This window comes from Poecile atricapillus, chromosome 1 (genome assembly GCF_030490865.1).
Source record: "Poecile atricapillus isolate bPoeAtr1 chromosome 1, bPoeAtr1.hap1, whole genome shotgun sequence".
Classification (NCBI taxonomy): Eukaryota; Metazoa; Chordata; class Aves; order Passeriformes; family Paridae; genus Poecile; species Poecile atricapillus.
In genome coordinates, this window is record NC_081249.1 from 50378474 (window position 1) to 50404674 (window position 26201).

The 26201-nt window shown below is 40.6% G+C and overlaps 1 protein-coding gene across 5 annotated transcripts in view; it reads left to right on the top strand.

Moving 5' to 3' along the window:
* KLF12 (KLF transcription factor 12) overlaps positions 1 to 19881 on the top strand; it is a 235166-nt gene extending 215285 nt beyond the window's left edge. For all 5 annotated transcript variants that reach the window (XM_058835439.1, XM_058835447.1, XM_058835473.1 and 2 more), the window contains one exon: positions 10583 to 19881. In XM_058835439.1, the coding sequence (XP_058691422.1) occupies positions 10583 to 10764 (182 nt within the window). In that variant the 3' untranslated portion in view covers positions 10765 to 19881. The remainder of the gene's footprint in view (positions 1 to 10582) is intronic.
* Positions 19882 to 26201: the final 6320 nt, after the last annotated feature.

The following is a 26201-nucleotide window of genomic DNA, read 5'->3' on the forward strand; positions in this document are numbered from 1 at the left end:
TTCTTAAGGTCTGTTTAATGCCTTTTGCTAACTATAAGTTCCAGAGAGATATTTACAGATTTGTAATCCTTTCTTTAGACAAATATTGGGAGGAAGCAACATTTTTAAAATAATCTGTCTGGATTGTACTTGAACAGTGTAGATTTTTGGTCTCTAACACCTCTTTGTGTTACAACCACCCACCAGACTCACTCTTCAAAACCCCAGCTTTTCTTTCTCATGTCCTATGTTCTCCTTGTCCCTGAGCTCTTCCTGCACCATGAAAATCTGTCAGGTGAAAAAACCTCCAACAGCAGGTTTATATGTTGTTTCAGAAACTGGGAATTTAAATAAACAAAGCAAATTTAAAAAGTAACCCGTTTTAATAGGAGGTCCTATTTGTGTTGGGTGATGCTTTTATTTTTTAAGAAATACTTTCTTTTAGTATTTAAAATTTACTGCCAGTTTCAATAAACAGTAGAGCTTTCCAATGTGAAAATGAGTATATTTCACAGAAAATTTCCTTTCTAGCCTTTCTGCTCTTTCCTTACACAGTTTCCCTTTAGAAGATAAACAGATTATTTAATAAATGAAACCTCAGCCTACTCCCATTGATGTGATGGTCTTCACATTTCAGGACAGAAATACATTTAAAAGCAGATGTCTGCTGGTGCAGTATGTATCAGGGGTGTAAGGGCAGGCTCACCAAAGCCACCATAGCCTAGACAGGTGATGTAGAAGTGGGAACCTCTGGATGTAGTGAGATAGTTGTCTGAGTCCAGATAATTACAGGCAAGTGTCCACACCAAAAGGTGCTTGTACATCCAGTTCTCTTCCAGTAGTCGCTGGAAAGTTAAATGATTTCATTTCTGGCACATTTTGCAAACTCTGAATTAACCTTACACACAGAGAGCAATTCCTCTGCATTGTAGGTCTGATGCTGTGCCGATATGGAAGAGTGCCCGTGTGGTTATTCCAAGGCACTTTGATGGGAAATCAAGTCTAATTGCGTCTGTGATTACTTTCAGTCTCAAGGTTATGAAAAATATTTTCAACAGTGCCCCTTGACTTTGTAAATATGGGGTGCATATGTGTTTTGTCTGTGTGTGGCACAAGGGAATAATGATAATTTCATTATGCAGAATAAGATTTTCTCTAAGACAACGTTTAGTACTTAATGCTCTACCTCCAAAGAACTGCAGTTCATCTAAGGTCTCTGGCGTGATTGTGGTCTACCATGTGTAGCCCTGAAGTGCCATGAAAGCAAGAAAGATGTCTTTACTCCCACCACTTCCAAAACACTTTCCCAGATGTTGCACCCAGACCTGGAGGAATAAATGCACAGTACAGGGTTTCCAACTCTTGCAGCCCACTCAGTCCCCAGCAGAGGGAACAAGTGTTTGTTGCTGATGATACCCCATGTCCTTTGGGAAATGTGTCTGAAGTTGCTCATGCCCATCCTGTCCTTGTCAGAGCAACTTTTGATCAGCAGCAGTCTTTGAGAGTTCAGCATGCTCAAAACTGCAAGTAAGCGTCATAAAAGCCTTTTTAAAAATGTTTTAGTGTCAGGTTTTCTTCTTTCCTGCCTTCTTTTTTTTTTTTTTTTTTTTTTTTTGCGCATAAAAGCAAACAGAGGTAGATCCTGAAAATTAGTGTTTTCACACTTCACTTTTTTGCAAATAAGCAATTAGAAACCTGGGTGAATTCTACAAAAACTTCCTGTTTCATGGGAAAGTAAAAAGATCTAATGAAATCTGTGTAGGATGAGGGTTATTTTTGCAGTGTTCTCAGTGTTTTCTCCATGTAGGATATGAAATAGTGGTATTTTGATCACATTAATGAGCTTTCACCTTGTCCCTTGTCATGCATATTTTTGTCAGTTAATATCTTTCTTTAGAATTGTATATATTTCATCTGTTTTTTATTGTGGTAAAAATTGGTCTATCTTCTTTTGGAAAGTTTAATTCCATTTCCAACTCACTTAAATGGGAGGTGTGTTTTTTAATGCTCTATTTCTATACACAGCTCAGCACACCTCTGCTTGAGCCTGAGTTCTAGCACAGTGCAAACACCAAATAATCAGTTGTGCAAAACTGTGTGAGACAAAGCTCATGCCTTGGAGCCTTATAGTTGTTTTTTGTTTGTTTGGGTTTTTTTTCTTATTTCTTTGGCAGGTTTTTGTTGCTGGTTTGGGTTTGGGGGTTTTTTTCAAAAAACAAAAGGAAGGCCTAAGTTTCATACTAAGAAACATAAGTATTCTTCTTGATGAACACGATGGAGCAATGCTGGGAGGAGTGACACTACCAGCATTGATGGCAGATGTGTAGGGAAGTGTGACTTGTTTGCTGTCCCCCTTGCAGTTGTAGACCACAGTGAAGGAAAGTTGTTTTATTATATAATAATAAATAATGTCTTATTTGGGAAAGGTCAGACTAAAGCCCAAGCCTGCAGCACCCCAGTTAAGGAGAGTAAATGTGCAGGTCTGCTGGCACCCTCGATACACTTGGCTGCTGATAGAAGTATGGATCTGTTGCATCACCTTTCCCAAATACTTTAGTGAGTAAAGGCTGCTAGAAGAAGAAAAATCCCAGTCTTTTCCCTCAGCACTGGAAATTCAGTATATTATTCAGTATATATTTGCTATGGCTGTTGTGAAGAAGAAAACCTCATGTCATCTTCCATTACAGATATATCTAAAATATATATAATATATAATACAGTAAGTGTATATGTATATACACTTAACATATACTTAAAAACTTGTATATACACACCATGTCATACAGGAAGCAAATCTCAGGAAGGTTAATAAAGCAGTATTTTTCATGAACTGTTGGGATTTGGTTTGACTCCTGGATTCAGGTGCACAGGAAGAGGCCTTTTACATTTTAAATTAAACATTTAACATTTAACATTTTAAATTTAACATTTCCAAATGTTTTACTTTTTCTATTTTTACTGGAGTTAAAATTTATCATACTGCATCAGCAGCGCCCTTGGCAATGTACCTAACTAATCCTTATCCCCAAGCATTAATTCATTCGTATTTCACATAGTATTTGGTAGGGCCCATTCTGGGGTAAAGTCTCTGCAGAAGCCCCAAAAAGAGAAGATGTGGAATTTGCTTGGATTCCTCGTCTTTCTTTCTTTTCTGTGCCTGTGGTTACAGAACAGACTAGAGACTGACATAATAGGTTTTCCTTCTTGAATTACAGCAAATTGAATTTTGTCATTTTAGTCCCAAAGGCTTTTTTTTTTTTTTTTTCTGGGATTTGTATTTAAATAGCATCAGACTGGGGCAGTCTTATACTTAGAGTGGCATGTGGGACAACAGTAGTAGAAGGAAGGAAGAAGGGTTGCCAAATTAGTGCTGATCTTGCAAGGGAAGTGAGAAGAAGGGCCAGGAAGACAAACAGGACCAAAGCTCATCAGTGCAGTGAAATGAAAATGTGTTTGAGTGTTTTGATGTGAGAAAAGGACTCCCACCTGAACTATCACAAGTGGAGTTCGTAAATAATGAGTTCAAGGGCTGCCAAAGTGTAATGAATGTCTCTTCTTCTAGAGAGGAGGTTGTCACTGTAAATTTGAATGGAAGAAATTGTTTTGTTCCTTATTTCCACATGAAGAAACCATGTCCCTGTGCTTTGCATAAGTCAGACCGAGAACAAGAAATAATAACCTGAATTTCAAGACGTGTCCCAGGCAGCACAGTATGTTCCTGCTCTGCTTGTAGAAATTGTTTTGCCAGACTTGCTCAACTTACACAAAACTTATCTCTTCCTGGAAAGATATTTTATTTGCATATTTTGACAATACTGAAACATAAAAGTCAGATTGCCTATGCTTACCACATAGAGAGAGTGAATTAAAAACTGCATTAAGTAAATAATTGAATTATATTTTTGCATCAAATTTATTGAAAATATTTCAAAGTTTTAAGGGGTTTAAGCTGAGATCTAGCACTTTCATTATAGAAAGTAAGGTGTTCCTAATGAGTAAATTATAGCCTTGCTGTTCACTCCTGGCAGTTTTGGGAAGGCTGATGCTCTCTGATTTGTTTTTCCTACCTGCAGAATGGACTTGATATTTGTTACACGGTACTACTGTGAAGAGAGACTTTTATGAGGAATTACATTTCAGAAAAGCTTTATAAGGCACTTCAAAGTTGTAAAGTGCTTGATAAGTGCTCTATTTTTTCATTAAAAAGTTATACTAATAAAAATATCACATAAAATGTAAGAATTGTCATTTTTCCCTTTCCCCCATGTCTGAAAGCTAAGCTCCTCTCTTCCTCTGGGAGTGCCTGGGGATGCTCATTATCAGATAGTGTTTTTGCTGTAAAAGATTCTTTGCTGCCTGAAATTTCTTGTTTTTAGTAGAAATGCAGAATCTAATTAGCCATCATTTGTGGTTTTCAATGTATGATTTCTTCTCCTAGAGTCCTGTCAGTTAGACTGTCCCATATGCTTCAGAATAATTCTGGTGCGTACATGGGAGCTGAAAACAGCTGACATAAATACTACACATTACATATATTGCATAACTGTAGCAGAAACCAAACCAGGAATCACCAGGAGATGTCCTCAACCCTGCAAAACTGCAGACCTGTTCACTTTGACAAGAAAATGTAGAATATCAGACATAGGCAGAGGCATGCTTGCCGGCTTATTTATTTTCTTCCAATTTGTTTCAGGTTAAATCCTTTGGACCTCGCTCTGTTTTCATGTGAGAAATACTCCAAAATAATGACAGTAGAAACTTGATGCATAAAGATATATATATGGCAGAACTGGGCATGTTCCATCTATTAAACTGTGCAAGTTTCACTAAAGCCATTGTATTTGGTGAAAGGAGTAAGCAGTGTCATCTCTTTCATGCCAACATCCTCCCCATCTAGAATTACTACACAAACTTATACATCAGATTTTGTTTTCATGTGCCTTTTTACTTTGTCTTTCACAGGGTGATGAAAGCTTAAACATAGAAAAAATCAGACTAGATTGCTAAACCTTTATCCCTGAACAGTCCCCTGTGTTTATTTCCTCGTTATCTCTTATTCAAAACAAAAGTGTTAACAACGTTTCAAAATTCTGTGTGCCACTGCAGGAGGGAGCTGCAGAGAAGTGACATAATAACTCAGCAGTCACGGTGACAATTCCATGTGCAGAAAAAGTGAATAGATAGAGGTGTCTGAAGAGGACATGAGAAGGGACAGGGCACTTGTCTGCAATACCAGAAAGAGAGGAGAGTTGATGCCAGAGGAAGAAGGCTGTTTACAGCTTGAGCACTGGGATATTTTCTGTCCTGGTAGTAGACAGTGTTACCTCATGGTTGCCAAGAGCCTGCTAAACTGCTAGATAAATGAAACTTAAATAATACACAAATGAAAGGAACTGCAAGTGCGCAGGGAGTACATGGGGCATCTGCAGTTGCCGTAAATAACGTTCCTCGCCTAAGGAATGAATATAAGCCCAGCTCTGTTTTCTGGAGTTCCAGAACAGTTTCCCTGCTGGCAGAATAACCCATAAGTGTTTACATGGTGGTTTTGTGGTGTCTGTCTTTGAAACATCTGGTCTAGCATCAAATATTGTTGATACCAGCTAGCTGATGGGCAGAGGATAGCTGCTGAGGAACATCCCATGTGGGAAATTCTGCATGGCACAGAAAAGACCCTGGTCCCTTCGTTTGTTACATGGCATGTCTTGGGCTGGTACCTGCACAGAGTTTTTTAAATAAAGAATACATGGATGTCATCGGGTTATAAAGTAAAAGTTCAAGAGATTTATTTCCTTGGGGGAATGGTCTTCCAGATGTCAGGGTACATGAATAAAGATATGGGAAGACAGATGTTGAGCTGTGTGAAGGGTGGAAAATTTGGAAATGGCTGAACAGTGGTCACTATTCAGCATTATTAATTCAATATTTGAAGAGTTTTGGAGGATTTAACAAGCAGCAGTTGTAATCATGTTCTTAAGTGCCTAAGTGAGAGGAGTCATGGAAGGTTAGGAAAAATAATATGGTAAAAGTAATTAAACTAATTTGGTTTGTCGCATCTGGACTACAAAAGGCATGGTTTTGGAGGGCTCTCAGAAATAGATGTTGTGTTAATAGAAGATTGAAAAATTACTTCCCATTTGGAGCATTGACTCTTCAATGCCTTCAAAACTTTGGCAATTAGCTCCCCCAAATAATAGAAAATACTCATTTTCGACAGAGAGCTGTCTAGAAATACTTTTTCATGCTCCAAGGTCCTGCTTGTTCTATGTAAATAGCTGTTGTGGTGTTCACTGTCCATATATTGCAGGACAAAGCTGCAGAATAGCATCAGAATTTCTCAGTGTTTTTGTGAGATTTCAGGACAAAACAATAGAGCTCTCAAAGACACATGCAAAAGTAGAGGGTCAGCAAATGTTCGCAGCCTCAGGCATCTATTTTCAAATTGAAAGGTTCTTTAAAACTTCACAGATTCAGAATATTGAACTAATAGGATTTTATCATCTTCCGCTTTTCCTTTTCTCCTCCTCCTAATTGCCACGTTTTTAGTCCCTTTCTGCAGTTCTTTTTGCTTCCAATTTCCCAAAACTGTCTACTGTTTTGACTTCTTCATTCCTGTATTTCCACCACCCCAGGCATAATTCACACAGCCTGCATTTGTTCCTTAAAGCTGAATGAGAATTGGAGTGTCTGGGTGCATGAGGAGTCAAAATGTGCCCATACTTTTAAGCCCAAGAGTTTCTTAAACACTTGAACTCAAGTGCTAGCACAGAGACAGAAGTGTCTGAGTTAGAATGTTAGAGTGTTTGACTTCAACTCCACTGCAATCCAGTCTTGAAATGCAGATAGTTAGAGAGAGAGAGAGAGAGAGATATGCACTGAAGTGAAGTTCTTCCAGTTTTGTCCACATCCTCACACACTGCTCTCTGGGTTGCCCTGCGGAGCAGCTCCTCTCTGTTGGTTGCACTGATAATTTCAGCCATGAATGCTCAAGGTCTCATCAGGCAAAGCTGATGTGGAATAGCTGATACCAGCTTCTCAGATTGTAGCAATACTGTTCCTGCTGGTCCTTTCTCCATCATTTCAACTTCTGGATCTTCTGGTTTTGACAAACTCAGTGGTTAGTCTTCATGTCTGGGATGACACCAAACAAAAGGTTAAGAGTTAGTATATGAAGGAAATTTTTTTTCTAGCATTTGAGCATGCACAGATACTGTAACTGTTTAAGAGAAAAGTAGTAGTAGTAGTAGTAGTAGTAGTATTCTTTCCCTAGAAATTAGACTTGTGCAAAATGTTGACTAACCTTCATGAACAATTATATCTTTCACAGTTGTCTTTACAGTGGCTTTTTTAAGATGCGTATGAGTGAATGTCTTCACATAAACTCTACTTTGGCTGTTTTTTTCTTTCTTACACTAAATGTGTATATTTAATTGAAAACAATGAGAGGTCCTCTTAGGTTGAGCTTTTAAGAGTGATTCTCCTTCAGTGGACTAAATACCTTGCAAGGAATGTTGTCAGTCCTGTCTCTTTCACATAGCTCTGTGAGGGTTGGGTAGGCAGGACTCGCTGAGGAGGGACACTGGAAGCAACATGTGGGAACTCCAGCTGAGTGATCTGCATTCACATCCTTCCATCAGCTGATTTTCATTTCTTACCTGAAATTACACTACTTTAATGGGTGAACTAAAAAATCCATTTCTGATATTTCTCATGCAAACCATCCCTTTCTGCATTGGGTTCTCTGCTGAGGGAAGGAAGATCTCGAATTCTGTGTACCAAGGGGAAGGATTTCATGGATATCTTTAATATCATCATTAGTGACATGGACAAGGGGATCAAGTGCATCCTTAGTAAGTTTGCAGATGACACCAAGCTGGGGAGTGTTGATCTGCTGGAGGGTAGGAAAGCTCTGTAGTCTGGACAGGCTGGATTCATGGGCCAAGGCCAGTTGTATGAGACAATGAGTCAAAGTGCTGGATCCTGCACTTGGGTCACAACAACCCCAGGCAGCACTACAGGCTGGGGTAAGAGAGGCTGGAAAGCTGCTCAGCAGAAAAGGATTTGGGAATGCTGGTCAACAGCTGCTGAACATGAGCCAGTGTGTGCCCAGGTGGCCAAGAAGGTAAATGGCATCCTGGCCTGTATCAGCAATGGTATGGCCAGCAGGGCCAGGGCAGTGATTGTGCCCCAGTATTTGGCACAATATGAGGCCACATCTTGAATCCTATGTTGAATTTTGTCATTCTCACTAAATGAAGAGCACTGAGCTGCTGGAGTGTGTCCAGAGAAGGGCAGTGGAGCTGGTGAAGGGTGTGAGCACAAGTCTTACGAGGAATGTCTGAGAGAAGTGGGGCTCCTCAGCCTGGAGAAAGAGAGGGTCAGGGGGAACCTTTTTGATTTCTACAAATACCTGAAAAGTCGTTGCAAGGTGGGTCTTTCCTCACAGATAATAAGCGACAGGACGAAGGGAAATGGCCTCCAGTTACACCAAGTTGCACCAAAGTAGGTTTAGATTGGATATTAGGAAAAAAAATATTGCACCCTGGTTGTCCAGTGAAGTAGTTGAGTCCCCATCCATGAAGATGCTGAAAATTTCAGATGCTTTTAAGTAAGAATCCAGAGCCTAAGAAATATCTGTTGTCTGAAAGCGTCTGTGGCCGAAGAAGCTGACCAAGGTAGTATCTGGTGAACAAGAGAGTTTAAAAGTGTGTTGAGGGATGGGCAGGACAAGCACTGCACTTGGAAAATGTTGCTGTGGTGTGACGAGAGGGTTGGAATCAACCTGCCAAGCTGGATGGGGGTGCTGCTATATTTGTACAGTGCTCTGCACCAACTGTTTGTGGCAAGAATATCTATGTAAGACAGTTTGGTGGTGAATTTGAGCACATTTTGTAGCACTGTGTCATGGGCAAGAGTGTGCATCCCACCATCTGCCGTGTAGCTTGTGCCTGCCTATCCAGCTCACTGCAGCTGCTGGATTTGAGATGCCCAACACTGTGGCCACCTGGTGGCAATGAGCACTGTTAGGTGCTCTCTGCTTGGTTGGGGAGTACAAAATTATCTAGGCTGAGTTGCTGCTGGTGCAACTACAGATTGTGGTCAGAGCCCTGATTGCTGGGTTCTCCTCTCAGCAACTGTTTCCCACCCCCATCTGACATCAAAACTGCAGCACAGCCCAGATGGTGCACAGAAGGTACCAACCCAAGGAGCTCAAATGTTGCTGACAACCTTGCTGACATGTCGTGCTGGTGTCTGTACAGCACTGAATTTCCTTACAGAGGCTGTTTCAGCTGGATTTTTCAGGGCTGTTTGAACTTTGTGATGATACTCTTACTTGGGAATTTTCTTTTGAAACTGAGGGCTCTCTGCAGAGCATTTATTGACTTTTGAAGAGACGCAAGGAAGGAGGTTCTGCCTACGAAAAAGCAAGCATTGCATCACTGGTTCATGTAATTGAAATAGTTCCTTGCAAGTTGCTCATGAGTCATAACAGATAATAAATAACTGAAGAATGATTTTACCTAACAAAGGAAACAGTTGTTGCAGAGATGTTCTTACGTTGTCCAGGTTGTGATTAACTGGTTTCAGAAGGGGAAGTAAAATTTTAGACACACAAAAGGAAGATAAATATGGACCTCACACAGTTTCCTTTCCTCAGTTTTGGTTTACGCTGAACTGTGGGATCAAGGTAACTGCCAAGAGCTTTTCTATAGACATTGAAGGTGAGTGATAGAAGTCACAAAGAAGTATAGCCTAAAAACATGGCAAAAATGGGATTTTAAACAGTTTGCTTTAAGCAAGCACCAAAATCCAGTTTGGCTGTATTAATCTTCTCCTCTGACATGATGCAACATCATTCTTACCCTTAAATAAAAAGCAAGGTGGTGGGATTTTCCAAAAATCTACATTAGCCCAAGTCTGAGCTCACTAAAGTAAATGGATATTTATGAACAGTGTTGTGCAAGTCCCATGGCTAAGTACATTTAAAAATTGTACACCATTCCTAGTAACATCTTATGCAAAATTAATTCACTGAAAGTGCAGTGAATAAAGAGGATGTTTTACAGATGGAATTTTTATATTTCATTGTGAAGTTGTAGTTGATTTTTACCAGTTTACTAAGAAATGTCTTGGAGTGCTGTTTACACAAATAATCAGAAACCTTCATAAACCATAGAATAATGGGAAGTCTGTGTCAGCCCATGGTAAATTACAGAAATGTCAGGTAATCAGGTCATCTGGGGAGAAAGCGTAGCCCGACAAGATGAGGGTTGCAAACTTGTATGGTAATCATGAGGATAATTACACAGCTCTCTGTCCTGATGTTAATCCTCGCATCACCCCTGCAAGGTAGGATCTATATTGTTGCCTTAATCCTGTTGATTTTCTTAGTCATGTGGATGCCACAGGAATGATAAATCTCAAGGCTCTTTTTCTTATATTCAGCAGATCCAGTACCTCATAATTGTGTAATTTGGCCTAAAGCAACCCCTAGGCAGTGCGTGTTCATGGGAAGCGTGCAGAGGGGATTGTGGGGATTAATAGCAACAAGGGGAAAGTCACAACCTGCTCTTCCCCCTTCCCCTCTTTCTTTTGTTTCTCCCAGGAGAAAAACCCTACAAATGTACCTGGGAAGGCTGCACCTGGAAGTTTGCTCGATCCGATGAACTGACGAGGCATTACCGCAAGCACACGGGAGTGAAGCCATTCAAGTGTGCAGACTGTGACCGCAGCTTCTCCCGCTCGGATCACTTGGCGCTCCACCGCCGCAGGCACATGCTGGTTTGAGAAATGCTACCTGTTCCAGCCGAGTTTAAGAGCTGGGTCTCTTAACTACCCACAGTGAATTCAGCAGGGCTGAATCTCCCCTCTACAGTGTTAACAGGCAGGGCTTTCCCTGATGTCTGTAACAAAAAATAACAACAGAAATAATAAAAAAAAAAGCAGGAAAAGAAGTGCCACTCTTCTCCTCGCCATCTGAAGTTAACCCTGTCTGCCCCTCAGCATGGCTACCCCCTGAAAGTGTCATCACAATCACCTGGGAAATAGCAGCCGAGATGCTACAGGAATGGGCATTATTTTACATGCTGCATCCTTTGACAAAAAATGTTTATAGCTTGTATGTTTTCTCAGCTGCCAGACGTTTTGTTCCTGAAAAATCACTGCTGATTGGAGGATAGATACCACGGACTGATGATGATGATGACGATGATGATGATGATGAGAGTAAAACCGCTAGATCTGTATTATGCCATCCTTTCCCCTAGTTTTCAATACCATCTGTCCGGTGTCAGCACTGCACCGGAGCTGTGCTACAGACAAGCTGCATGTGAGTAGGCAACAAGATTCTGCTGGAGAGGTCCCGCTGCCGGAGCTGGAGGGTTGCTTGATCAGACTTCTGCAATAATGATGGTGGCATTTTAATACCATACCATAATTTGTTGTTATGCCCTAGAGGACACCAGCCATTTAACCTTTTTCTTTTATCTTTTTATTTCCTTCTTTTCTTTCATTGTTGTTGTTGAAGTCTGTAAAATAAGCAAAGGGCAGCAGCATCTCTGCTGAAATACCGTATTAAGTATCTGTATTTTACCATGGACTTATTTAGATCCATTTTCTGATTTGTATAGAAAGAGCCCACCTAAAATCTACCACCCTATTCTCAATGTGCCGTTTTCTTTCATGCAGGTATCCTCTTCCCCACAACCATTATTTGAACCCAAGGAAATAGTCAGATCTTGTACTTGCTGGTACCAAGGTTAGTGGTATAGCCATTCATGAAATGGAATTGAATGTATTATCAAAACAAAACAGAGAAGAAACGGCTGCATCTCTTGCAGAGAAAAAGCAATAATGAATAAAATGGCTCTCGAGACAATAAATAACTCCACACTAGCAGAAGTGGGGGCTATGCAGAAACAGCATGTAAAATTTAAGCATTTAAGTTAATCTTGTTGCTGGTTTCACTGACCTGCTAGGTGCCACAATTAAGTACTTTTATTACCTTTAACATAATACTTGTGTCTGGAAAGCAGGAAAGATAAAGCAAAGAGTTGATTGTTGAGGAGGTAGTGGATGAACTGTAAGTAGGACAGAGAAATATTTCTGCAGTGGTGCTCTGCAAGACATTAGATTTCTCCCTGGGAGTTAGGGAATAAGAGATTTTGCCAGCTGTCCAGTATGATATAAATGGCCTTCTATATGGGTACCAATGTCTGCCTCTGCTGGGATTTTCAATCCAAGCCTTTTCAGATTAAATAAAGGAAATTCTTGATCATTCCCATACAGCCCTATAATTGCAAACCGATTTGTATTAATTGTATTATGTAGGAAAGAGAGAAACTCTTAGTCATCAGTTACTCATGCAAACAGAACAGTGTTTTTCTGTTTTCTTTCCTCATAAGGATCTGCTTATTCAGCTAAATTTGACGAAGGGCTTGGCAGTATTTTCTAAGTGTTGATATTTTCATAGTTTAGAGGTGAAAGATGTAAACATAAAGGTCTTTTGCAATGCATTTAATTATGAATATTTTGTTCCAGGAATTGCACAGATTAAATTTGTGATGCCACTTGTTTGATTTTAAAGGTTTGACCGTATCAGTTAATATCAGATTCCTGGATCAAATGTAGTAATGTTCAGGGGATTCTGAAATCAAGGTAATCTTTTAAGAAAAAACCAACACACAGTACCCATACAGATACAAAAGCAATTAGTTAATTGAAGATTAATATGACTGGGATAATAGCATATTAGACCCCAGGGTTTCATTGTCTTTAAATATCCTTAATATTCCACAGTATGGATAGTTTATCAGCTCTCTGAAAGAATTTACTGCTGTTAAAGCTCAGGCTTCCCACTGCTGAGTTGTCAGCAGAGAAACTCAACACAAATTATTCACAGTTGTAGTGGGAAAAATGCCTCTATCAATTCCCATTGACCAGGTCAGTGGTCTACTTCTGCCAACTTTGATGACATTCTAGAATCCATCCCCAAAATCAGGGACAGAGCAGGGCTTCTGGATAGACCATGAGGCATTGCAGGGCAGCAGAACTGTGTCTTTACCAGCAGCATTGCTACTGTTGATTTAAAAAACTGGTTGTCAGAGTATTGTGCGTGAGGTGCTTCATGGATTATGTCTGAGGTCTGGTTTTTGTGTACTTCAATATCATCACCTCAAAAGCATCTGTCATTGTTGGCGTTTAGGGAAAGAAGTCATGTCAGGCAGAATTCCAGTGATAATTTTTTTTTTTCCTGCCCAAGAATATTTTACCAACTAATTGTTGGAATAGCAGTAATTCAGTTAAGAACCAATGGCATACAGAATTCCTTTTGGGCTCTGTGATTTTATTTTTTTTTTCTCTCACAGAAAATTAAGTTTGCTTGAGCAGAAAGTCTTACTGGGCATTCTGTTAGCATACAGGAGGATGTGATGTTACTGTCAAAGGCAGGGTGCAACTGGGAGAGATCAGTGTTCCTCTTTAGGCTTCCCCTGTAGTCAATGAAGACAAAGAAACTACAAGAGAAATGGAGAGGCCTTAAATTTCAGCATTCAGCTTTGATATGCCCTGTGAAGGAGCATATGTATGACAGACCCTGGAGAGGCTCATCTCCCAAGGCTGAGGTTGGTCTGCATGAGTCCCTGGTTTTTCAGCTGGTTACATGTTACTTTATGCATTGGAAACACTGCAACAGAAAGAGGGTCTGGTTTTATTCAAAAAACCCCAAAGTGAAGAGGGTTAAAGCAGTACTAATACCAAGGGACACAGGCACAGAGTGTAGCAGTGGTAGGAGAATGAAGCCAAAAGGTAAAGGAGCATGTGCTACCTTTTGTTATTTCACAGGCACCTCCTCAACCTTTCCAGCACATGTGCAAAGGCTTCTGCTGTAGCCAACTTGCACAACCAGCAGAAGTCCACCACTGGGTTTCAAGTACACAGTATGGTTCTTGATGAGGTTCTCATTCATACCATCACCTGCAGGCTTTGATCCCAATTATTCCATGAGGTTCTTTTCTGGCTTTTGGCCCCTTCAGAAGTATTTTAAGAAAAGTTACTCGATGGGATGGTGGTGCTTGAATGTGGAGCTGATGTCCCCCACATCCTCAGTGTGTTCTTTTGCCTTTATTGGCTGTGGTTCAGACCTGCCAAGTTTCCATGCTCTTGCAAAGACCATGGGGATTGCTCCAGGGTAGTTCCTCAAAAATCCTGGTACCCCACCACAGGTCTGTGATGTTTCACGGCTGTGGCAAAGGCTTACATCATGTGTAGCATGCAGAAATACCAGATCTCATCCTGACATGATCCCGTAAGTCCATCTCAACTGAGCAGTTGGGATACACAAATATACAGTGTCTCATTCCTTCAGAAAGACAGAGATTTCAGTCCACCATGCTGTGACATTGCATGTTACAGCTTGCAAGGGAATTATGCCATGAAGTGTCAGATTTCATAAATTTTGAAAAAGTTCTAAATGCGTTTGTCAGGAAACCTCAGGAGCCAGCATTTTAGGAAAATGTAATGAGCAAACAGCTTTGATACAGAACTTTTAAAATTTTTAATTGTGTCATTATTTTTTGAGCACCCCTTATATTCAGCACTGTAAAATTAGCTCATTGCAACAGCAGTTTTTACTTGGGAATGAAGATGCAGTATTCCTTATTCTCTCTCATGCTTACATAATTATTAAGTAGATTTAGACTGACTTGTATATATGATTATTTGCTGGAGTAATGTATAACAAAATTAACAGTGTTGAAAATTACATCAGTGATTTTGATGTTTGGGTAAACTTGCAGTGCAGAGCATGGACAAATAGCTGGACAGCCTTTCTCCCCTTTTAATAATAACAGTGATCATAAGTCTTGTTTTCCATTAGCCACATTGAAAATGTATTCTAGTTGCCATTTATAAATTTATCTTCTGATAATAAATGCTGTTTAATGTAAAAAAATCTCTTTCTCCTTTATTGAAGGTGGGTACCTAAAAATCAGAGTAAGTGTGACTAATAATATCTCACTTACTTTTTAGTATGAATTTGGGTTTGGAAAGGTCATTGTATGAAACTGTGTCTTCCACAGCAGTCAAGTCTTAAGACCGTTCAGTAAATCCATGCTACTCCCACATGCTCATCCTTACACTCATGCCTTTGAACCCCAGCACTTCCAAGTGTCTCTACCCATGTGCAGGTAATAAACAAGCTTATTTAAAATCAAAATTTGGAAGGGGGAAATCCCCCAAAAAATAGAAAAGGAAGAATTTTAAGTAAGCACTGTTTTAGAAAATACTACCTTAAGAAACCAGCTCATGTTATTGTGTTATGCCTTTGCCTGTGATAGGTGACTGGAGAATTGCACAAAGAAATTGTTGCATTTTCACAGTTTTGCTATAGTGTAGCAAATGTGTAATGTATGCTTATGAAATCATGCCCACTGGAACATTGAAAAAGCTTAAATTCTCCACAATAAATCAGGTTTTGGCATAAAAATGTAACTGTAAGGATACTGCATCTTTAGAAATCAAAGTAACGTGAAAGTATTTTACTATACTTGTAAACAATTAAAATATTCTGTAATATATGTGATAATGGAAAAGTATTTTCAAAGTCACGGTTTTACATGAGGTGTTAAATAGCTTAAATAAAATACATTTTTAAACAATCCTTACCTTCAGTTTTCATCGGGAGGACTATTAGGATAATGCCTTGGAAAGCTTAAACACAAAACACGAGAAGTAAAGTGTTCTGTTTTATCAGAGCGTGTTTTCTCTGCAAAATGGAGTGGCCACTTCTTTGCTGTTTTGCAGATGGTGTGTTATAGAGCAAAGTTATACTGAGTCCTTCAGTGTCAAATAAGTCAATGCTCAATGTCTTTGACTGAATAAAGGAAAAAAACACTTGAAATGAAAACCATATGAAAGGTTTGGCGGTTTGTGATTTCTTTTTTCCTTCTGGCATTTTACAATGAACTGCAGATACAGGAATGGCAAACACTCATATGATTTTATTTCTTCTTGTACTTCCCCAACTACAGTGCATCCTGATTAAAGGTTGCAGAGCTGAAATAGGCAGCTGCTTTTTGCTGATTCCAGGGAAGTTTAGTCTTCTAGGTGCAGTAACATGTCAAGAATATCCGTTGTAGCAGGACAGTTCTGACATTTAAAATACACGTACACTTCAGTGAGATAGCCTGAAATCTGTTTTAAAGGTGAAACTGAAAGTGCCTGTAATTAGAACTGATGGGATGTTCCTATACTTTTACACAGCAATAACTTAATGGGATTCTGTTAACAATAAGGTGAAAATGAAATTTTACTTTGAGAACAATAATGCAGCACAGAAACAAACACAAAGTGCCATTTGTATGTTCACATGTTGAGATACTGTGTTAGAGGTTTTAGTTATTTTCTCAGATAACATCTGTCATACATTTGTAAGAAGAAAATAAATCTTAGTTTACAAATGACTTGTAGCTGTACCAGTTCTCAGTAGGTGTGATTGCAGGTCGTTGTCAAAGCAGTGTTTTAGGGGATTTCTTCCCAGTTTATGTTGGATATGCCCGTATATCCAGGGTTATTCTCTAGTGAAGTAATCTAAAACCAGCAATAAGCCCAATGGAGCTTTTTTTAGGGAATATGATAGAAGAGGGATTCTCTTGAAAAATCCTCTGCATTGAACTCTGGAAACACAAGAGTTCACCTTATGTCTCCTTTCTCTTCATCACGTAATGCTCATAGTATTTAATGCCATCTTGGTTGACTTCATGAGTGGACAAAATATATCACTTCTTCTTTTGGGGACAAGTGAGTGAAAAATTGGGGACTGTCAGTCTAGACACTATTTGAATAGCAAACAAGAAGTCGATATTCCTAAAATGAAGTATGGAGATTTTTATATTGAGTGGCCTAAACATTTGCATCAGTAGACTAATTGATCTTACCAGAAAATGGCCAGCTGTGACTCTTGCACTCTTACTTTTTCTCAGTTTTTTTGTAAGTATTAACTACTGCTAATGGATTCTTAAAATAGCAGTGTAATTCCAGCCCTCATGCTTCTTCTATTTTTAAAAATTAATTTATTGGAAATCAAAATGTAACTGGTTGTTCTGATGCCTTTGCCAAGGAAGATTGCTTTCCATTCTCTGAATTTGTGTCTGTCATTTATCCAGGCAAAATTTTGTATTTGAAAAATCTTGCATTTTGTCTAGACTTCTGCTGCCATCAGCAGCAGGTTGCTGCTGGAGTCTCAGTGAGGCTCATACACAGATGAAAGTGCAGGTGCAAAAACAACACCTTCCCCCACCCAAAAGAAAAAAATCCACTCGGACACACGTGTAACAATTAGATATTCATGCACGAGTTGATTACGTGACAAGGTTGCTTGTTCAGTACCAAATTTAAATGTTAACCACTGGCAGAAATAATCCCATCAGAACATGCATATATATACTTACTCTGTTGTCCCGAGCTTATCTCCAGTTATTAAGCACATAAAAGAATGCAACTCATGCTGGGGATTTCAGGAGAGTACCAGGGATTTTGTTGTCAGAAGGACAAAGGAATCTAGTTTCTTACCCAGTACCTGAGCCCTTCTTGGAGAGGAGTGTTTGGTTCTTTGTTCTGGAGCAACAACACTACGAGGGGGCACACTTAGAAGGCTGCCATGATGGAAAGTTTGGCCGATTCCAGCCCCTGCATGTGTTAGTTCTTCAGTAGGAAAGGGCACCGTGTCTTCACCATCCCAAAATGAGACAGGTTTTTTTCCCTTCATTCTGAAAAGCAAACTCTGAGTAAGGGTCCTTATTTTTATTGATGGGTTTTTTAGTCTGTCTTGTTTTGGTTTTACTTTTGTGTGTTTTTTTGGTTTTATTTGAGTTTGGGTTTTTTTTTTTTGCTTTGCCAGCATTATTCTATAGCAGCTCATGCTCACTGACTTTGTATTATGAAATGATTACCCTTGTGGTAACTTTCGCATTATTCAATACAGAGTTTTTCAGTCCTCCAGAGAAGCAAAACTGGGCATGTGAATTGTAGCTCTTACAAAAATAAGAATAAAAAAAAAATTACTTGAGATCCTGTTGTCCATATGAATGAACTGCAACATCTTTCCCAATTCAGAGTCAGAAGTTTGGGTGAGCCAAGGTACTCTCAGTTATAAAAGTAGAGGTCGTTCACACATTGACTTGCTAAACCTTGCTCTGCGCTGTGACCTCAGCATTTAAAAACCAGTAATTTAGTGTCTGATATGGGACTACAGGTGATGGCTTTGATGGATTGTCATAAGCATGAACCATGAAATACACAAATAGGTTCAGATACCATTTTTCTCCCTCTCCCTGCCTTTCTAGATATAAAAGAGCTTTGGAAAGACAACTCAAGCCAAATCTTCATGGCTGAACTAACATTTTTCATGGTTCAGAGTTGTTGTTGTCATTTCTGGTTTCAGACTTTTTCACTGCTACATATCCATCTTAAAAAAACCCACATGGTTTATTTCTTTCCTGATTCTCCTATACATGGCTTCCTTGGTAATGTAAGTTCTTCACGAAACACCTACACAATATGCTCTCTTGACCTTCTGTCTGTCCTTACAAAGTTGTATTTCCCATTTGCACATTTGTAGAATATACACAGAGAAGTAACGTATTACTTAAGTTTCATGCACCATCAGCCTTAAGACCTTCAGCCCATACGCAGACACATGCATTCATACACATCAAGGGAAAGAGAGATTTGGACACTGCTATCAACATGTGGGGTCAAAAATACATTAAATCAAAAAGTTCTTTCAGCTGTGTTCAGGAAAAAACAAAAATACTGAAAATATCATTCTTGGCCAAGTTACTTATGGACTAAGCAAATTCCCCCATGGCATTATTTGAATGAAAACCTAAGGATGGGATTGTATTTGGCCCCAATTTGTTCCTTCTAATCAGGTCATTACTGTTGTATGTACTAATGAGCGTTCATTTGATCCTCCTGTGTAAAAATACAAAAACATCCCGTAGTTTACCAAGCAATTCATTTGGGACTGAAGCTTCACAGCAATGGAATTAGTATGTATAGCACCTCAATCTTTTCCTAGATAAGATGTGAAAGGGAGGGCCATTATCGGTAACCCCATAGAGATAGTAGTGTCAATAGAGCTCCTACATTTAAAAGGAATAAAAATACCAGTGCTAGCAGGCAAACATATTTGTTTCATTTTAGACTTTCTTTTGCCTTCTTTTCAAAAGCTTTTAAATACAAAGATTACTTTTCTTCAAAACTTAAAGTAAACTTCTGCAGATCTTATTTCCCAATAGTTTCCTCTGCATTTATATACTATGTAGTGTTTAGGCAATGCCTATGTTATAAGTTTATTAATATTATGTAAGTGTTGTTCTTGTATTTATGTATAGTGTATGTATTGTAAATATACTCAGAGCTTTTTTTCCTCTTACTGTAAAAAGGTGATTTTTGCCCTATGATAATGTAAAGGGAGTCCCCTAATGAAATTCTGTCAGAGGATGATTATTCCACTCTATTCTCAAAGATTTAAATGAACAAGTGTTATTGTTTTAAATGGTGTCTCAGACATATTTTGTTGGTGCATTGCTTTTCTGTATTCAACTTTCCTATGAATTGAGCTGTGAACTGAAATAGAGTTTAAACCTTTAAATGTATGCATTTGTACAATTATCTGAATGGAGGCATGAAGGTTAAATAAAGCATTTTGTATGGAACAAACCCCCTAATTATTACTGTGGATGACTCAAACCTTCTGGAATACCTACTTATTAACTTTTTAAAATTAAATCTTCATTTTCTATAAACATATAGTGATTTTTTTTAATGGCATGTGTGCTTAAGAAATGGATTTTACTTACTTTTCAGATTTTTTTAGAAGCCACTATAGAGAGTAGATGTTCTTTCTCCGTTCACAGAATTTGTGCATCTGTGGCAAAGCTGGAACAAATAAAACAGCACTCAACAGTACAAACAAAAATGTCCTGGGATGATATAAAAATATTTTGCATTACTACATAATCTGAGTTCCCCAAGTACTTTAAAGGGGGAACTCTTTGCTTTTGCCCCTGTCCTTTACCTGTGTGTGGGGAGGCTGGTGCAGTTGATGTGCAGCATCTGTGAGGTACCAGTGCAGTCAGGAGAGTTTGTTCACTGTGCGTCCCTGAAGTGAAGGAATAGCTGCTGGAGGAGGGCTGCGGGACACTGGAAATTGCAAGTCCATACCTGGTTGAAGAGAATTGGTATTTGCCATTGCTCTGAAGGCCACTTTGAGGCGTGTGGGCTTCTCCCTTTGTGTCTGACCATTCCATAAAAAAAGCTTTTGTTATGTTCGAGCCAGTCTAAGACAACTGGATGTAAAGTTAGAGGCTTGGAGCAGCACATCGCCCTTATTGGTGAAATTTCTCCTTAAAATTAATTTTCCCCTTCCCCTGAATTCACATCAGCTTACTTTTAACCAATACGATAATTTGTCTAGTAAAAGCCATAGTGTTACACGGTTACAGGCAGAGAAATGAGCAAACAAAGTGATTTGGAGACCTTTGAGCCCAAGGAGGAGATGTTTCTCAACCATATCTGTGCTATAACAGATCTTCCATCCCACAAACCAGTGATGAATTTAAAAATCAGATTGCATTGGCCCTTTGAAAGCACTTCTGCTTTCCACACAATAAGTTGTTTGTTATTCCTCAGTGTCCTGTGCGTGTTTAATTTCATTTTTTTCTCCCAAGAGTGACATAAGTATAAAATGCATCACTGCCTGTTTAGTCTGACCTCCTCAGTGAACGCCCACACCGTCCTCTGCCCTGACCCATGCTCTGTTCCTGAAAAGTTATTTCTTCCACTTGCACAAACAACTGCTCAATTGTCATCTAATCCCTCCCCCTTTCCCCCCCCTTTGTTATTGAACAGTCCACTTGGAATGAGAAGTTGGCACGTTATGTTAAGTACATCGTACAGGGCACGTCTGGCTCTCCTGTGCATGACAAGGAGTGGCCTCTGGTAACCACCTTCAACTTTGCACATGGAGTTACTAGATCAGATAAGCACAGTTCCCTCTCTACGTGCGGAAAAAAAATCACATCAGCATCATCCTTGAACCCAGGGAGATTGCCTGCCTCCCAGATGGAGTTCTGGCAGTGCAGACTTTCACCCATGGATTTAGAGTGCAAGTCCTCATGTCCAGCCTCTAACAGAGAAGCTCATCCATATGAGAGGTCTGTCCAAAAGATCTGCTCACTGCACTGTGGCCTGATAGCATGAGATTTTGGTTGGGAGTTGAAAGGGCAATGCTAGGGGGAAAACCTGGTGGTGCTCACCAAGTGTTTGTCCTTTCCAAAGTGAATCCAGCAGTGGTCGAGGCTGCCACAGATGTAATTAGTCTCTTCAGCAGTGCCTGCGGTGCACACTGTGGAACCTGTCCCTAAACAACCCTCCCATCCGAGCAAACCGGGCAAAGTTAAATCCTTTAAACAGATGAAGAGCCAAAGGCATTTGACTGAAGCTGGAGTGACTCAGTAGTTAAGCAAAAGATGCCAGAATTGCAGAATGTTTGGGGTTGGCAGTGACCACTGGAGGTCATGTGGTCCAGCCCCCTGCTCAAACAGGGACACCTTGGGGCCAGTTGCCAGGAAGGTGTTCAGATGGCGCTTGAGAATCTGCAAGAGTGAAGATTCCACAGCCTTGCTAGGCAACCTGTGGCAGGGGTCAGCCACCCTTAGAGTGAGAAAATGTTTCCTGATATTCATAATAGCACCTGACCATTTGGAGTCCCTCCCTCTCACTTTGGCCATTAGGCAGAACAGGCTCTCTGGTTAAGGTTCTGACCCATTCTGTAACTGGCTACGGTTTTTATACCCATGGGTGTTTTCTGTGAGAGGCCCCAAATAGCAGCAGTAGCCATACCCTTCCTGTTGAAGTGTACTCACAAAGGCATTTACTGCCTCACATACTTGTCTTACCATAAATATATGGCCCATAATAACTAGACCTGCGCCTTACAAAGGAATGAATAACCAGATTTAGCCAGTAAGCTGAAACATGTCAATATATTTTATCCTTTATGTTTTCATTTGTATCTTTGCACAACCTTGCTCACAGGTGCACTGTGCCCTTTCCTGGTTATCTTTCTCATTTGCTGGGGATATCGATCTATAAAACCTCCTTGTAAAATATTTCAAATAAATTCTTTGTTTTTTTCTGGGGTGACTTCTCTACACCTGTATTTTTGGGCCTATGCAGAATATTAACAGACAGAAACTAACAATAAAGTCCAGAAACAACTGCAAAAGCAAACAGTGAAACCAAGATGCTTGCAAAGCGCTATAAATCTCTGCTGAGCTCGGGTTGCTGTTTAATCTTTATATAGAGGTACGTCTCAAGGTTATCTGCTCCTGAGGGGTTCTCTGGAGGCTTTTGTGATTTGTCATCCGCTCAGCTTCTTATCAGTCACAGGTATTTCCCCTTGTAACATTTATTATGGGCTCCCCTCTGTGTTTCTTTAAAACGCAATGCCCTGAAGAGACTCTGGTATGCCGTTTTTAAGGAGTCATTAAATCTCCCTCTCCCATGATCAACTAGATTGTAAATGTGGCACATGCAGCATAGCAGGTGCAGCAGCACCGGTGGCTGAACACCCTCACTAGGACTGGATGGAAAGACAGAAGCCTGCAGCTCTGGAAAGGAGTCTTCTGTCTCCACCTAGCAGTCTCTGGCTGGAAAAGTACAGTTAAATACATTCACTGAATATGTTATGTACATAGAAGCCAATCTACTGCAAGTAGCATAAATAAAATAACCATTGTGGCAGCTTAGCTAAGACACTGTCTGATTTTGAGGTGGAAAAAATCTCAGTCCTTTCCACCAGGATGATCATGGCCATCCTACTATGCCATCCATTTCAGCAGAGGCAAATCCAGCCCTGGCTGCTGCAGCAATGTGTCATCATTTCTGAGGAGCTGGCAGACTTGAGAGAGGGACAGTGAAACTCCATCATCAGCAAGATGACAGAGAGCCTCTCTGCTTTTGGCCGAAGCTGGGACAGCAGAGGATGTGCTGGGAAATGGCTTCCTCTCCTGTGCCCACAGCCTCATGGAAATGTGCTGCTGAAAGAGAGGACTGGCTGGTATGGGAAGCACGATGCAACTGTCCCCAGCTATCGTTTTATCCAGTAGATAAAGCTGCTTTAATTCCTCATTTATCCTTAAATACCTGCTTTGTCTGTGCTGACATCTGACTGCTAGCACATATAGGCATGCAAGTACATGCATATATCTGCTTAGTACATATATATGTGTATTTATACATGCACACATGCATGCACTGTATGCACGTATGTAGGTATGTACTGACCAGCTCTTTCTAAAGGTCATTGGGGCACCAAGAGCACTACTGGGAACACATTTTGGAGCCAGGTGTTCACATAGGTATGCAACAGCTGAGTAGCAGTTTTAAAGCCCTTTACTTTGAGATGTTAGAGCCAAAATGGGTGCCACATCCCTAGAGTGTCATAGGCCAAACTGGATGGGGCTTTGGCCTAGTGGAAGGTGCCCCTGCCCATGCAGGGCAATTGGAACAAGATGATCTTTAAGGTGCTTTCCAATTCAAATCATTTTATGTTTCTGTAAAAGGTCAAGGGAGGAGATGAATGCTCAGACTCCTTCTATACCTGTCCCCCTCATCTGAGCTGGTGCTTCAAGGGGTGCTCTAAAGCCCCACGTGCCCCCAGACTTGGCCTGTTCTCATTTCCCCCACTGGCAGCAGGTGTTCACCCCAAGCCTGGACCGCAAAGAGCATCCCATAGGAGACAGCGTGGCCTCCCCCATGATGGAGAGGTCCAAGGTCACCTGGCCAGCCTGGGGACCTGCACACAGCACCATCACCTCAGCACCCAGGTGTGGACAGGTGCAGAGCCCCAGGGGACAGCAGGGGCATGAAAGCAGAAATTTAGCCTCAGTGGTGCTGGAGGGTTTGTTTCACATCTGGGCTGGTGGATGGGTCTGCAGGTAAGGGATGTGAGCAGGAAATGGGAGCTGCTCCTTTGGTGCCCATCTCTCAGCAAAGGTCCGGTACGTTGCTGCTTCCAGTGGGAAGGAGCTTTGTGGAAATTGAAAACCTGGAATTAGCTGAGATGAAACTGATCTCCATCTGCACAAATTGGTAACATGGCTGTTTCAGTCTGCTGGTGAAGTAGCCAATCTGTTTCTGAGGCGTTTTGTAAAAAATTAGAAAAGGCTGCTAGAGGGTTTCTGCAGAGCTTTTTTGGTTCTGATTATTCATTTATTTACAAACGATCATTTAGACCATCTGTGGCTTTTCAGTGTAACTGAGAGAAAACTCTGAGCTTCCCAGAACTTTGCAAGTGTGCCAAGAAGGCAAGACTGCAAAGGCTTTTGGAGCTAATAAAACAAAGACAGAAAAGCTGCTTGTTGTGATGAGGTGGGGGGAGGAGAACACAAGGCTGGGGCCTTTTTCCTTCCTCAGCCTTGCTTTGTTTCCCATTTTGTTTGACATTTGTAATCAAAGCCTCAGCACCTTTGCTTTAGTTATAATAACTTTACTGTAGTTATTACATGAGCCTCCGCAGATGTACACACAGCCCAAGTTTTTAGCCTCCGGCACTGACCACTCCCCAGACAAGATGCTTGTTCCTGTACCACAGTACGTGTGATTCTGCAAGTTTCATTTATCACAAGGCAGCAGTACAGACACAAGAAAAGTACAGCAGGAGCCAGGGGCTCAAGATGAGGTTTGGCACACAGTACATCAACATCAGAAAAGACTTGTTCCTTCAGCTTTCATCACGAACAACATCTGGGAAGATGAATGTAACTCAGTCACGGTTGCTGCAAATTAAAATAAATGAATAACCTGCCAAGTGTGGGACAGAAGTGCTACATTCATGTGTTTTTGTGGGAAAACTAATGTGGCCCTTCGGGATTGTCAGCTTTAGTTTGATTCACATAGATGGCCATGTACCCATAAACTTTAAGGAGCTTTCAGGGCTTAAAATATTTTCCTTGACTATCCTAGCAGGAAGGGTTTTGGTAGGAAGTAAGGATGGCATTGATAGCAATTTCATGCTTGAATTCAACTCAGAGAAATAGTGAGAATGTGTTAGTTCACTGGCTGTGACTTGCAGGAGTGGTGGTGATATCCAGCAGATCGATAGCCACTTAGCAGAAACACAGTGGAAGGTGACACCTTGCTATAGGGGTCAGGAATGGCCTGATAAATATATGAGGGAATATATCTCCTGGATAGCTGGAGAAGAGGATCTCCAGGGAGATCCTATAGCAGTCTTCCAGTATTTTTAGGGCTTACAAGAAAGCTGGGGAGGGACTTTTTTCAAAGTGATATGACAAAGGGTAATGGCTTTCAACTGAAGGAGAGTAGATTTGGTTTTGATATTAGGAGGAAGTTCTTTATTGTGAAGGTATTGAGTTACTGGAAAAGGTTTCCTAGAGAAGCTGTGGGTGCCCCATCCTTGTAAGTGTTCCAAGGCCAGGTTGGATGGGGCTTTGAGCAACCTGTTATCCCTGGGTATCCCTGCCTGTAGCAGGGGGCTTGGAATTAGATGATCTTTAAGGTCTCTTCCAACCCAAAGCACTCCATACATCTGTGAAACCAAGCACTTTTTTCTCTACAGTAGCTGGAGTCTGAGATGGTGCTTTCATAAGTGGAAGGAGCACAGGACACAGAACTCAGGCTTTTGTGGTATCCTGCTGTAAACATTATGGCTTTACTGCCAGCCACAGAAAGCACCACCAGGTAACACCTGGTTCCCACCTGGGTGGCCAAGACTTGCACCACACTTCTTGCCCCAAGTAGACTGATTTTCTGGCCTTTCTGCAGGCCAGGTACAGAGGTCCAGCTGGGTCTGTTTGAGGTTGTGATCTTTAATTCCTGCCCGGAAGGGGGTGGCAGGGATGGGGTAGAAGGCAAGTAACTACAGTATGAAGAGGTGGTCTACATACTACACCTGGAGTAGGAGCCAAAGACTAAGGCTGAAGTGAGATGTGAAGTTAGGAAAGGGAATGAAAGGACAAGTGAAAGTATCAGTAACCCTGGGGCTGAGATGAGGGTGAAGTATGGTTATACAGTGGTCCTAGGGGTCATGCACTAAGATACAAAACGCTGAATCAGACAGTGCCGACATAACCATTTATCCTTCCATTACACCTTTATCTGTACATCCCACAGAGATGTTTAGAAGTGTCTTTGCA